This window comes from Daktulosphaira vitifoliae, unplaced genomic scaffold, assembly GCF_025091365.1.
Source record: "Daktulosphaira vitifoliae isolate Bord-2020 unplaced genomic scaffold, ASM2509136v1 Scaffold_2, whole genome shotgun sequence".
NCBI classification, from domain to species: Eukaryota; Metazoa; Arthropoda; class Insecta; order Hemiptera; family Phylloxeridae; genus Daktulosphaira; species Daktulosphaira vitifoliae.
In genome coordinates this window covers 36,130,842-36,145,911 of record NW_026099573.1, presented here as the reverse complement: position 1 = coordinate 36,145,911, position 15,070 = coordinate 36,130,842, and the positions used below count along the sequence as shown (strand labels likewise).

At 26.0% G+C, this 15,070-nt stretch overlaps 1 protein-coding gene across 1 annotated transcript in view; it reads left to right on the top strand.

Moving 5' to 3' along the window:
- Positions 1-5,456: 5,456 nt before the first annotated feature.
- The window catches only part of LOC126899809 (homeobox protein aristaless-like), a 41,259-nt gene continuing 31,645 nt past the window's right edge, over positions 5,457-15,070 (top strand). The window contains exon 1 of the mRNA XM_050675031.1: positions 5,457-5,955. Within this exon, the coding sequence (XP_050530988.1) occupies positions 5,730-5,955 (226 nt within the window). The 5' untranslated portion in view covers positions 5,457-5,729. The remainder of the gene's footprint in view (positions 5,956-15,070) is intronic.

Below are 15,070 nucleotides of genomic sequence, written 5' to 3'. Positions count from 1 at the left end.
GGTGATGATGAGTTTGTGGGTATGGTTGGACTTTTTGGGGGGCTTAATTGTAATTCTTCAAATTCCCTTATATCTTCCATTAAAATTGTCTGAAATAGTAGTTACAAGTATATAAATTTTAAAGTTGAAAATAACACTGCTTTCCAAACAAAAATTGTTAATTGCAAGGGCGTGAGAGGTTAAAAAACGAGTATTGAAGAGTTTTCTGCATCTTAACAACAAAGAACTTTATAAATGGTGTGAAAAGCTAACGGGTGAAACGTGCAGGCATAACTGAATATTGCAAATAAAGACCGCGGAAATTACTTTTGGTAGCGTATAAACGCACCAACTTGGCCACAGTAATTTGCGAATTGGTGAATGTTCCGAGACGAGTATATACATTTTCTGAAAGCTTATAAAAAACATTATAATATAATATCAAATGCTAAGTTGTTAAATGCAGTGGTCGTTCACAATTATCCGAGTTGGTACGGCGGTGTATACGATAGTAAGTGTATTTATACTCCCACCGGCCGTCAGATCTTTCTAGTGTGTATGATTAGTGAATGCGTTTAATATATGTTTTTTAGTATTATGTGTCTACATCTATCGGTTAAAAAAACGTTATACTCTATAAAATATCGGTAACCGAAGGGTAACCAATATTTGTTAGTGATAAGAAGTTGGTGGTCCACGAATTGGTAGCTTCACAGTCGTCTTTAATAAGTGTACATTTACTCTACATGCTATGTATTTTTTAATTTTTAAAGTTCAATTAATCATACTCATGATTAAATGATAATGTTATATTCTTTTACTTTTTAATTCTCTAGTATTTATTGACTACCAAATTAATGTCTAAAATTAAAATTAACTTTGATCCAAAAATACTAACCAACTGAAATACATTAACACTTTTGAATGATGGATATTCAGAAAAGAATGAAATGCTTTCATTGCTTTCCCTTAATTTTTGTTGCCTATAAATACTTGTTTTTCTCCATTTATCTATAACTGTACTTATAGGCTCAGAATTATTTTTGAGCCTGAGTATCATATCTAGAACTAATTTAATTTGGTTAAGATAGAAATGAGCTCCAAAAAAATACCACAGTCAGAAATATTATATTTTTAACTAACTATTATTTTCATTTTCACAAGATTTCTGGATTATTGTGACATTTTTTTTTCAGTTTTACTGTACAGTTGTCTAATTGCTTTTCGTATATTGCAGTATCGATCCCATAATTTACCCCTAGTCAGTTTAACTGAATTACCAATTTTTTGGTATGGTGAATAGTAAACAACTTTCAACTCGGTAAGAAAACAGTTGACAATATTAATTGAAAGTTGTTGGAGTTGAGCAGTAGTTAGTGTATGGTTGTTACTTGCCTTCACTTCATTATCAATAATTAAATGAACCATAATGTTTCTCATTTTTGAATTTAAGTCTTTATTTTGTTCATAGAACTTGATAACCATTCCACCCTCCTGCACCCAAAGAAAAACCTCAATCAATTTTGATAGAGAAATTTATCAAGGGTTTATGATAATGTTTTATTAATACGAACAAAATAATTATTCTTATGAATAATTATTGTTCAAGATAAGAAAAAAAATTATCATATTGATAAATTTATCATAGATTCAATAGTAATGATATATTTATCAAATTGAACAATGAATTTATTATATAGATCGAGGTTTTTCTCTGGGTGTGTGATTGCTTTAAAATTTTAGAGATCTTAAGCTATTCACTGATTGTATCAAGTTGCTTATTATTTTATATTATAAGAAGCGACAATTTAATCAAAAAAATAAATACTCAATACTTACTGTTGCATAAGTTCAACTAAGTAAAAGTTGGGGACATAAATAAATAAAAAAATTACTCATTTTTGGATTTGTAAAATACTTGATTAATAAAAAGTTACTATTTTTTTTTTATGGTTAATTCTTTATAAAATACCATAATAATTGAAACTAAAATATTGTGAGTATTGGCTGATAAATTCAAGTTTTATCGGTTTATTTTATTTATTCATTTTTATTGATTATGTTGATTATTATTCATATATGTTAATAAATTTGCTGAATAAAAAAAAAAAACTATTTCAATGTCAACTAAAATTTTCTATTACTACTAATTTAGTTTTTGAGGTATCTAACTAAATATTCATTTATAATAGCCTCTGAGTACATTCAATTATATGTATAATCACTTAATAATAATAACTTATTATCATTATTGCGTAAAAATACTATTATTACTTCAATTTTGATGTTTGTAGTTTTACTACATTCAGCTGTTTCATTCACTTTTATTTCAACCTCATGATTATTCTCTTCTTCATATTCAAATGTAGATATTTTATTTATATCACAATTTATATTACTATTGATTTCAGTGAGAGGAGTTTGGATTTCAAATACCTTAAATAGTAATACAACAATAATTTATAAAATTTAAACTAGTAAAACATAAAATAAATTGTTAACAATATAACTAGAATATGTAAGAAATGTAAACATAATTAGCAAAATATATTCCTCAAAAAAAATTATTTACTTAAATTTTTCTGTAACTTAATTGTTTAAAAATTAATTAACAACAAAATTCCAAAACGATTGTAATGTTTCAGTTTCTAAACCATTAACTCTTCATAACCAAGCTGTTAAATTTTATTCTCATGACTGGCATTACAGCTTTTAATATAATGAATAATTAATTATTATGAATATTTTGAAGGATATAAGTTGATTTTTTTTTTTATAATTAAAATAATTGTTTGATAAATGTTAATTTATAAAATTATGTACATAAGACATCAAATAGCTCTCCTAAAAATGTATTTTTAAGATGCTTCATCAATTAAATAGTCTTATTTTGTATTTTCTTTAAATGGAAGAAAAAAAGGATTATTTAAATTAGCTATTAATAAATGATTTTTAAAGTATAAAATGTTGTTGAATAAGAATTTTATGTTTAATTTTTAAATTCTTAAATTAAATAAAAGATTTCAGAGCAATAACATTGAGAAAAAAAATTTTGTTTTTTTTTCACAAAAATTAATTCTTTTATTTAGCATTTCAAAGATTAAGATTTAGGGTGCTCAGGGTCTAAAGTAAGATTATTGTTCACAAAATGATTGGTTCTGTGTATTTTTATGTATTAGAAGTATATTTAATAAAATCAACCTCAAAAACCTTTAGTTCATGTATTACTTAACTATAAATACAAACTTTGTTTTATTACCTCTAATGTTTGATTTTCGGCACTTTTAGATTGCAATATATCTTTAAAAATTTTGGACCTCCAACCAATTTTATGTACCAAATCTTTTAGCATGTCCTCTGTCAAGGACATGTATGCAATTCTATCGATATCTTCATTTAACAATTTGTGCATATTTAATATTTTTATTTATTACTTATGAAAAACAAGCTTTATTTTTCCTAGAAATGATTATATAAATATTTTTCATAGTGTTATAAAAAGTATTTATAACTTTTTTTTTTTACAGTACGAATGGTTAAGTATTTATTTATATATTAAAACTAAAATTTATCAATATTTTAAAGTATCGAAATTTGTAGGTTTAATGAATTGTATTATTAAATATTGTATTCTACAATTAATGATCATTTGATTTATTCCTGTGTGAAATTATTTTTTAAAAATCATTTGATTTTAATTAAAATAAAAATTTACTTTCATTGTTTTACTAATTTAAATATATACATGATTAATATTTATATAAAATTTAACAAAATTGTAATATTTCTACCGTTAATCATTTTAAAAGAATTCAAAGAACGATTATTTTCTCTAGTAAATATATAATGTAATGAATACTTTTCTTACCTTCAAAAGTTTGAATTAGCTGTTCAAGATTTAAATCTTTCAACTTAATTTGAGTCCATTCATCCATAATTGCAATCATTTTATAATATATTGTTAAATTATATAATTATATATGTTAATTATCAAAATTAAACAATCAAGGAAAAAATATATAGATATATAGATCAGCTTAAGTTTTCGTCGACTATCGTTCTCAATGAATCAACGAATGATGAGTCGTTCATATACATCGGCCAATAAGCTCAACGGCGTCTGGAAAAAGAGGCTATTTTTCCATCGATGAATTCAAGCGCGGTCCTGACAACAAACGTTTTATAAAAATATCTGAATAGATTTTTCCTGTGTACTAACAATTAACTCATTGTGTAATTATTAAACAATCAAAACCTAATAGCGCATTAATTAACATATTGTACAAGTTATAACAGTACTTGCAAACAATAAAAAACGCTAAATAACATTTTTATTTTATATTTGTTGTCCAGTTATCCATAATACTATGGTTGTATTACCTATACTATATAGTTGCTCTAACTAAATACTTGGGTAAAAATAACCATATATAATAACCAAATTAATTTGGCTGATCCAACGTTACTGGGTAGAATTACTGACAAAGACAGTTGCAAATACTATAATATGGTTCTCCTAACCATATTATTTCTAACCATTTACCATACTAAAATCATTTTTTTCCGTGTACAAACACAAAAACCTCTTCTATTTTTATTGAATACTAAATTGTAAAACATTTACAATTAATAGAATGAATAAATTATCTGCTTTTAAATAAAAATGTATAATAAGTTCCAAGTTTTTTGGATTAACCAATCATATATTTGAGAATTACTTTTTAAATGAAAATTTTTATATAATTATTCTTCAAAATAATTTCTTTGATAGTAAAAAACATTGTACCAATAATTAATTTTATTAAAATTGATGATTAATTTAGAAAAATGAAAAATGTAAATAAATTCATTTTGTGTATAATGTTACTATATTTATAGTAAGTTTAAATAAATATGAGTAATTAGCATTTATTTACCATTATATGACGTGTTTAAAATTAGATTGTATATATTTAGTTGTACTTATTTCTTTCCCTGATGAGCCACACATTTTGTAGTAATATTGTTTCATTTAGTTCCCTTAAATACAAAAAATATTTCACAACTACTCCAAGACAAACATTTGAATGTGAGAGGAAACAAAATATATTGTATTATTAAATAATAGTACATTTTGGTTGTCCTACTGGACATCCAGAAAATCCTCTCATTGGGGTATTGTTCTGCCCTTCCTTGGTGTGTCACTGTTATTTTTTACAAATTTTATAAAGTCGGTAATTATTTTTAGATACATGTGGTCACCCAAAGTTTAACATGCTTGACATATATCAATAGTAGATTTCGGTAAATGTTAATATTTTCCAATGCCATTAAAAATGGGCGTCAATTTAATAAATTAAGGATATCGTCGGCTTTCGAAAGCGTTATGAAAACGCCATTTTTTCAAACCAGAAGGGCGTGGCCTCTCGAATCCGGTTCTTGGTCAATGATTGGCTCTCTGATTGCTGTTCTGGGTTTATACTTACCGGTATTTTATAGTTACAATTCTCAAGTAGCGTAGTGTAGTACCTGTCGTCATGTGTGTTGTATCGTCGACTAAGGAGTAGTTCGTTGCCATACCTAATTTTGTGCGCTTGTATATTACTTGAGTCTCTTTAAATTAATATCCAATTCATATCGATTGCAAAATATTAATCAGCTTATAATTTAAATTTTAAGTAAATCAGTTGTTTTATTTTGTCGATTGGGTTACGGACTTTCAAATTTTAGATTAACTAGTGTTTAAAATCTTATTAAATGGTAATCATATAATGATTGCTTCGGAAGCTCCCTTAAGACCGCGTAATCATTGTACGGGAAGTGTGATGGACCTAACCACACACGCTAGATCTATAAACAGTGGTGAAAATAATGGCGGAGGAAATTCTGGTGGAACCAACAGGCCTGCAAAATCCATATTCTCCATAAGAAGTTTAGTCAATGTTGACGATGGACCCTGCGTAATGCCCATTATCGTACAAGAAGAATCATCTCCTGGTAAGGATTTTTTTTTAAAAACAAAGAAAATCAAAACTAAAGTTATATTGTTCAACAAAATTTGAGTTATAAAATGCTAATGAAAGTTAAGATTCAATTTGAATATTTGTAAAATTCCGTTCGTTTCCTACATGACCTTTTAATTATATTTATAGTCTCATGATGATAATTTGTACAAATGTTAAAATCATTTCCTAAAGTTTAAACCTTTGATATGGATTTTTAAAAAGTTGAGTTAAAAAAGGTATAACTGGAATGTTATCTAAAACTTTTTTTGTTAATTTTTATGTTTTTATTACTTGTTAAATGAATAGAAAATGTTTCAAAAGGATTCATAAAATACTAAAATTGTGTAATTTTTAGTTGATATGAAAAAAACTTAATAAGTCAAAAATAATTGTAATAATAAATATTATTTTCATTTAAATTCTCTAAGTATAGTTAAATTTTGTAAACAAAAGTACAGACGTATGTACTTTTTTTAATACAATTCTATATTGCAAAGTCAGACCCTAAAAATGTCAACTATTTAATTAATTATAGCAAAAAAAAACTATTAAAAATAGTCGAATGTTAACATAATATCCGTCAGGATATAGTTTTGATAGAAAAATGATAATAAGAAAAATGGAACAAAGCTATGATGAAGATATTAAATGGTCATTTCAAAATAGTTTCTGTAATATATATATATATATATACACATTTATTTGATTTTGTGTGATTTATATTCATTATAAATTATAACCAAAAATTTATAATAATTACTATCTTTATATCTAAATCAAAAATTACATTACCAACATCATTATTTCTGTATATTTTAAAAGTGTTTTACTTCGACTTGCAATATCTTTACTAAAAAAATATGTTTAAGCCTTAATTGATAAACGATTTAAATTAATTAATCTCTTAATTTTGCATTAAATTTTACACGCAGATATACTATTTAAATATCAATAAGTTGACTTTATTATCAATATTTATGTAACACGATCAAATTGTTAATGTCGGTACCACGTAGTAATGATTTTGTTGCAGTATCCTTAATTAAATTATAAAAACAGTTAATATCTCTATTGTTCTTGAAACTTACTATATGATTTAAAAAAACATCATAACGATTGAGGATTGGGATTAAGAAACCTCTTTGGAGGAGGCCGGAATGAATTATATAGATAAGAAAATAAAAGATTCTTTTCACTTTTTATCGTAATAATTTTTTAAATATAAAATATATTTTTCACCTACTCTCTCTAGTAAGAACTCGATGTTGGCGAAAAGTATTTGACAAATTTATACAGATATTTAAAATAAAATTGAACCATGATATTTAGGCACGACGTATTTATAAAGCCTAAATTAAGTAATTAGACAAATTTATAACAATTTTAATTTATATATAATTCGTCGATAATTTTATTTAATAAAAAATTGTTTATTGAAAAATAATCAACATTGTGTTAGAACCTTGTCATTCTCAAGCGACAACAAAATGTCAAATTTTTAAGCTAATTTTTTAACGTAGGTAACTTAAACTCACATTTTTAATTTAATTTTTTTGGAACATTAATTTATGTTTATAATAGAATCTATAGGTTATTAAACATTGTGTATGATAGCCAGTCAACTTTTCGGTTATTATTAAATTTGTGAATGAAATTTTTTAACTACTTGATGAAATTTATGTACTTTGAATAATTCACATGAAAATATCAAATTATATTTAATTATTTAGATTTTCAATTTAGGAAGTATCAAGAGTGTGTTTATACTGTAACATGTTATTTTTATAAATGTAATTTATTATTAATTCCTAAAAACTCGAGTTAAAAAAAAAAAAAATTGTATAGATAAATATTTTTAGAAAAAGTTATTTTATCCTGGATAAAAATCTTGTTTGTCAAATTTTGTGATTTGCACTTTTGCTGAGTAAACTGTTTCTGTTTGTTAATGCTTCTCAAATTTTACCCATGACAATACCCTTATGGGATTTTGAATTTTTTAGCGACCCTTATTATAGGTGCAATCATATTCTGGAGATCCTTGATAGTTCCGTACACTTACAAGAGAATCACTACTCGCCAGTTGATAAAAACTAGTATAAACGACGAATTATTTAATATTACTCGGAAGTTTTTTATTTTGTTATTTACTATTTTTAAGTCAAGTTATTGTTTGGAGTATAAAAATAGATATTAAATATTCAATGTAGTTTTTCAATTCGTTTTTACGAACAAAAAAAAAAAGATTATTTGTTGTAAATTTTAATATATCAATAGAATACAGTTTTGTTATTATTACACATAAACTGTCAATCATAACACCGTAAATAATAGAAATAGTTATAACGCAACGGAGGTAATAAATATGCCTATTTAACGTTAATAATGGAATGCTTTATTTTCACGTCAATCAAATTAACTTTGAATATACTACCACAGAAAAAACTACAGACGTGTGTGAGAATAAAGCTTACAGTTAAAGAATAATACGCAGGTATACTAGAAAATGCGATCTTGTAAATTTAATTTTTACAAATATAAATATTCACTATCTAAGTACATTTTTACTATTTTCTGAAGGTATGGAATAAAATATATTTTAAATCATCAACGTTTTTGCCTTTTACTATTGTTTATCTTGTATATAAATCAATTAAGTCATAAGATAAGTTAGATAAAAGGTGAAAGTATTCATTTAAATTTTTTAATTCGATGAATTTAAACCACGGGCATATTTGTGTATTTAAGAATAATTTTTTTTATTATAATATTGACTTGACTTCATACTGATAAATTGTGAGCCAATAAACCTTTTTTTTATTATAAAACTAGTAAACCGAGACACAAATTAGGGGGTTCTTCACTTAGTGATATTACCTTTCTTTACTTCAATAAACGGCTTTCTTGATATTTTTCTTTCTTTTCATTCATCTATTTTATCTTCAAATATGTAATCTAGGATTTCATCTTTTTAAATATACTGTGCTCATATATTTAAGAAAATTGCAATCTTGCGGGCTTCGTATCACTTTATTTATTTGTTTAGTCAAATTTCGTTTTTAAGTTATGTAAATTACTATTTCTTCTATTAATCCCGAGAGGACACGGTTAAAACATGTCCTTCAATAAAGTTAATTTGATAAAAAAAAAACAAATGAACTAATGTAGTATTACCTAAGTTTTGTGGGTTTCTTTGAAATTAAAAAAAAAATTTATAGATTGATTATTTAGCCTAAAAACAACAAAAGACTTGTGAATAAGAGTAATACGTCATATTTGAATTAAAGAGTACATTAAAAGAATGGAACGTTTTTTTTTGTTTATTTTATTATTAATTGAACAAATTATCACAAACCAACACGATATTTTTTCATAACAATATCGTTTTTATATATTGTATTAACAAATTTGCGACTGTTTCAATATGACTATTAAAAAATTATTATTTAATATATTCGTTGTGTTACCGGCTAATAATCAATATTAATGTTATTATTTAGTAAAATAGAGCAATCGGCCTTCAGTTATTTTATACAAACCAATATTATGTATATAGTGATAAAATAATAGTTTAATATAATTTACTCACAATGGTCGGTTGCGGCTAGCGGCAGCACCATTATTATTTTTTTATTATAAATTCCCAGAGGCCACTGCAATTACCGCTGTAACCTTAGATCGAATTAGTCGTTAGCGTGTATATTACGTGTATACAGCTCAGTTGGGCGGATCCGAAAATTAATGAAAAAATAAGTGCATTTTTCACTGTATACGCTAACTAATCATACGTGGGTCATCAATTTTTTTTTAACTTAGTAATATTAATTAAAAAATTCATATTGTTATTTTTTAATCGTGATTAATAAGTAAACTATCTTATGTAAATAAACTTAAATTTTATAACATTTACTTAGAGTTTCATTCATAATAATACTGCACAATATTTTTAACACGGATTCAATACATTTAATAGTAAATTAATTGTGCTCTATACATTAAAATTATTTTGTCAATTTTTTTTCGTGTTGTCAAAATCAATATCATTGAATTTCAATTGGCGACCGTTTTCGATTCTTTAAAAAATGCTGGAGTAGCCTATTTTGAATTATAAAAGTCAAGAGCGTTGCATGTACAATAGAACTGTATTGCTGCTTTAAGTACATGATAAGTCGGAGATTTAAGACTGTTCTAGCTTAGTTGTCATTCATAATTATTATTCATATTATTTTTTTGTTAAAAGTAATTTCTTAACTGAATAAAATCAAAAATCTACTTAATGAGAAATGATTCTGTAAAAAGAAATAACTATTAAAATGAGATTTTAATTACGGAAAATTATGTGAACCAGCAGCACGCTAAGTTTAAAATTTAATTTAGCTTTAAGTTTATTTATACTATAATCATTTGTAGCTTTGAATGTAATTATTTTTTATTTTGCACACATAATGAAGATAACAAGATATATGTTATGAAAGCTGATTTTATTGTAAATTATTTAAGTTCTTATTTTAAATTGATAGTAATAAAAAACGACGGAGATTTTCCTATCTAGTAATCTTCAAAATTTAATTTAAAAACTAGAAAATTAGATATTTTTTTAAATAATTATATTTAATGAGCTCTACAAAGCGTATCGACTAATAATTTATTACTCGCATGGTTCTTATCAGATAGAATTGTTGTATGTACTCAGATTACTCTTTTTTTTTTTCAATTGAAAATACTCTGTTTCGTGACATAATAAATATGATTTGTATACTAATAATGTCAAACATTATTTTATTATACTCGGGTGGTCCTCTACTATACCAATTATTCTTTTGTAATTTCAATATAAAAAAAAAAAAAGAACTTTGTTAGTCCAAAATAAGACTTTTAAAAAATTAATATGTAGTCGTGTAAATAAATAAAACAATGTTCCCTATTAAGCATTAATACTTTTGTTTAACTATATACACATTATACAAACAATTTTCGTAATTTAAATTTAATGATATATTTATATAATATTTAAATTGAATTTTTGATTTTTTTTCGTTATTTGTGAGATCCATAAACTAATATTATAATAATATAAATATTTTTAGTTGTACACGATAAAAAGTAGATTATCCCAGATAACATGTATTTACTTATCTAAAAATATTTTTATCTTTGAGTAACCTTAAGGTCTTTGAATAAAATCAGATAACCATGTTATCACTTTGCTGTTTGTGCATACTCATTTATCTCGACGATGTCATTAATATAGCCATTAACGCTATAAGAGGGTTATATATTTCTAGTCAGTCTATTTACGTATTTAAATAAATAAAAAAATTATTTAGCCGTTAATTTACAAAATTTTATAATTCTTCATGAATGTGTTTCAATTCTTAAAAGACAACATTTTATATTGTAACAAATAACTGTAATGTTATTTTAACTCTTTTACTTAGAAAACATATCCTAAATTTAAACTAATTTGTTGATAAATGCGTTCCAATTATATGTCGTCTGGTGTTATCATTCGTAGTAATATACAGGCGTTTTTCTTGGCTTTGGCTTATTATCAGAGCAATATTACATCATCGTTTTGGAATCTTTGTGTGGCGCCTATAGGCTTATATTAATATGCTTAAGCCGACGCCGAAAACAGAACAACACATGTACTGCATTAAAGAAGTTATCTACATTAACCGGCGCGATTCCAATTCGATATGTTTTGGAAGTTTATGTCTTAGAATTGGAAATGGAGACAGTTTAGTACGGTACAAAATTACAAAATTATATATTTTAAATTCTACTTGAATATCAAAAATATACCCTCAGCTGTAGGCTTTTTATTATATGTTATTGGTCGTTCAACTATTATAAATTCCTTATAGAGAAATATCTTGTATTTAACACATTCCTATTCACTTTTTAATGCTTCGATGAAGATAAATTTTGACAAACCAGTGAATTATATGATTAATATATATTTATTTATTTTATAAGTATTTTGAAAATAACATTATTCGATTTTTCTTTTCCAAAAGAATGAAATCATAGCTTTATACGAATGACATAAATATTACAATTGAAAATCGAATGAAGAGGGTCGAATTTTAGAAGTTAATAACAGGAAGAGCATAATAAGCTAACTTAAAATTTTTTGAAAACCTTTCTTAGCTCAAAATAGTATATTTATTCATTGTATATACTCTATTAGTAACAAAATTAAGCAATACTATAGCCCTACAAAAATAAAAAATTAGTGATGTAATATTGTTTAAAATTAAAATTTTAATATCATTAATCATTTTTTTTAATTTAACTATTTTGTAATAAAAATTCAGCACATTGAAGTAGCGGTGGTATAGTTGGGACAAATATAGATGATACCTGACAGTGATTAACATCACCACGGTTATTAAAAAAGCTTTGATGCGAATCTATAAAATTTCATAATTTATATATGTGTAATTTTACAATTTCAATGATCTAAAATTTCCCTCAAATATTAAATACTTGTTGAATAATTTGCTTAATTGAAAATAAAGTTATATTTTTGCTTTGACGGTTGAGTTCTCATAATATAATTTGTTGGGACCAATTTTATTTTAATATTGTATTACATTTCAAATAATTACTTTAACATAGATTAAAAGTTGAATATTTTCAAAAGTCGAGTTGAAAAAAATATTTTAATTCGTGGGTGATCTTTCAAAACTTTTCTGCGCTCTGGTTTCTCGTAGGATTTTTTAAAAAAGCATACCATTGGAAAGCCTATTATCATTAATGTACTCTATAATAATATCATTAGTATTAATGTTAAAAAATAAAAGTTATAGCAGTTAAAAAATGTAGGCAATTTTTTTTGAAAATGCCAATTTTAATGATTCTGACATTTCTAAAATTGAGAGAATTTTTGGTGACAATAAGTTCAATTAAATTAAAATCTAGTTATTTTGGTTTATTAATCATTAAAATCGTTCCAGTGAGATCTGAGAATTTTTATAGACAGAAAAACAGACTATCATAAAACCAACACTTTTTAAGCTTCTATAGTATTTTTCTTTATTAAAGTTGGGTTGGGTTTGGTTAAAACAGCACCGTTGTATGTGAACACCAGAAAGTGGCGTTGAGCCGTTTATTGGTGAAAAGATGATCACAAAAAGAATGTGTACTTAGTCACTAAGTGTGTGGATGTGATCCACTAGTTATACAAGCAAATATATAAATTAATAAAACAGATATACAACACGAAATAGCAATACTGACGATGTCGCACATGAACGGGCTGTGTATCAGGCGGTGCCACGGAAATTACCTAACGTATATTTGCGGTGGGTCGTAGATGGACGTGCGGCACTTGCTGGACTTAGTACCGTTGCATATCGCACGCGGTGTTAGTCAGTCAAACTACCACTAACACGTAGTAGGGTGACGGCTGATAAAGGTGTCGCGGGTCATGTATCGAGAAACGCCGCGGGACCGTGTCAAAAGTTATGTTAAAAAGCAAAGGAGACAATACATCTCCTTGCCTTAATCCCGTTCTAACTTTAAATTCCTTAGATATATTATCATTGACCTTAATTTTGCATTTTGAGTTTTGTAAAAATGATATCATCAGTCTAATTAACTTGATATTTGATCATTTTTTAGTGTTTTTGAATTATTTCACTGTTTTTTTCATATGTTTGTTAATATCCGTAGCTTATTATTATTATTACAATTATTGTAAATAATTCAGGAGATGGATAGGGTACAATTATTTATTTGTCGTTTTTTAATCGACACTTCGGCTGTAGCTTTGGTCGGTCATAGTTGTATCTGATGATACAGAAGTATCTCGAGGATGGACCGAATTTTGTTAAATCAAGTGACTGTTGTTTCATAATGTTATTCGGTTTTGCTAACAAACTTTATAGCTATCCTGGTTGATAGAAATTTTGAATCATTGTTTTAACCGCACTTGTTGAGTGAGGCTAAAAGGATGTCTTATTTACGGTGTCAACCTACTGAACACATGAACATTTCAATAAAAATGTTAAGTGTCTTTCTACTGATGATTTTAAATTGGTATTTGGTATAATTATTTACAAAGTTGTGTACTGTACTGTCGTATGAAAGTGTGCCGTGGTTGTGAACGTTAGATGTAATAAACGACCTCCGTGCTGCTCACAAACATCATGACGTGGTGTTATGTCTATTCAACATTAATCGTAATGTCTTGTTATCGGACGTATAAGTTATAACCCTTTTTTATGTTGACTTAGTAGCTTATTCTTGCGTTAATAGATTTTAATTGTCGATGTTCAGTAACGTGGTGAAATCTGCTATGATATTAGCTTCCACCCATGAAACAGTAATCTTAAGTGTGCCTCGTTGTCCGCTCTTCCGAAGAATCGTTGCGGACGCTTATTGAAATTAACTCAATTGTATATCCGACCCTCATTTAAGTTCTTTGTAACTAAATTTCAGAAAGGTATTAAATTCTATCGGATCATTTCACCCAGGCACTGGCGTCTGAATACACGAGTCTATAAAGAATCCGTATGATTAGATCACTTTGATATCTGTAACACCGGCAAAGCATTTATACAGTTCAGTGTGTATGATAAGACCAATAATGATCGGCGAGGTGTATCTTTATGGAAGAAAGTCTAAAATCTACTTTTCATTTTTTATCTTTGTGTTTATTCATAGATCTGTTTTATGAACGTGTGTCTAATAAAACCTAACCTACACGTATGAATAAAATATATATCTATTAAACATTGACGAGTTGGAAAATTAGCCAATTTAGAATCGACCTTATAATAAAACTGTGTAACTATTAGTATTAGGCATATAGATATTTTCTGTAAAAATCGGTTAGTGTACAATTACTGTCTATCACTCAGTTAAGTGTATGAATTAAATAATTTGGTTGACTCGCAAATTTAGACGCTTAATATATATATTTATAGTAAATTTACATTTATCTTATCATTAAAATGTCAATTGATTTACTTGTATCGATTTTAAAGTCCGTGAAAATCTCGCGATTAAGATAAACATTGAAAAAAATTACATTTGGCAAATGGCTGATTTATCAAATAAGAGAGTAAGTACCGTTTACAACCGGCCTCCTATGTTTAATG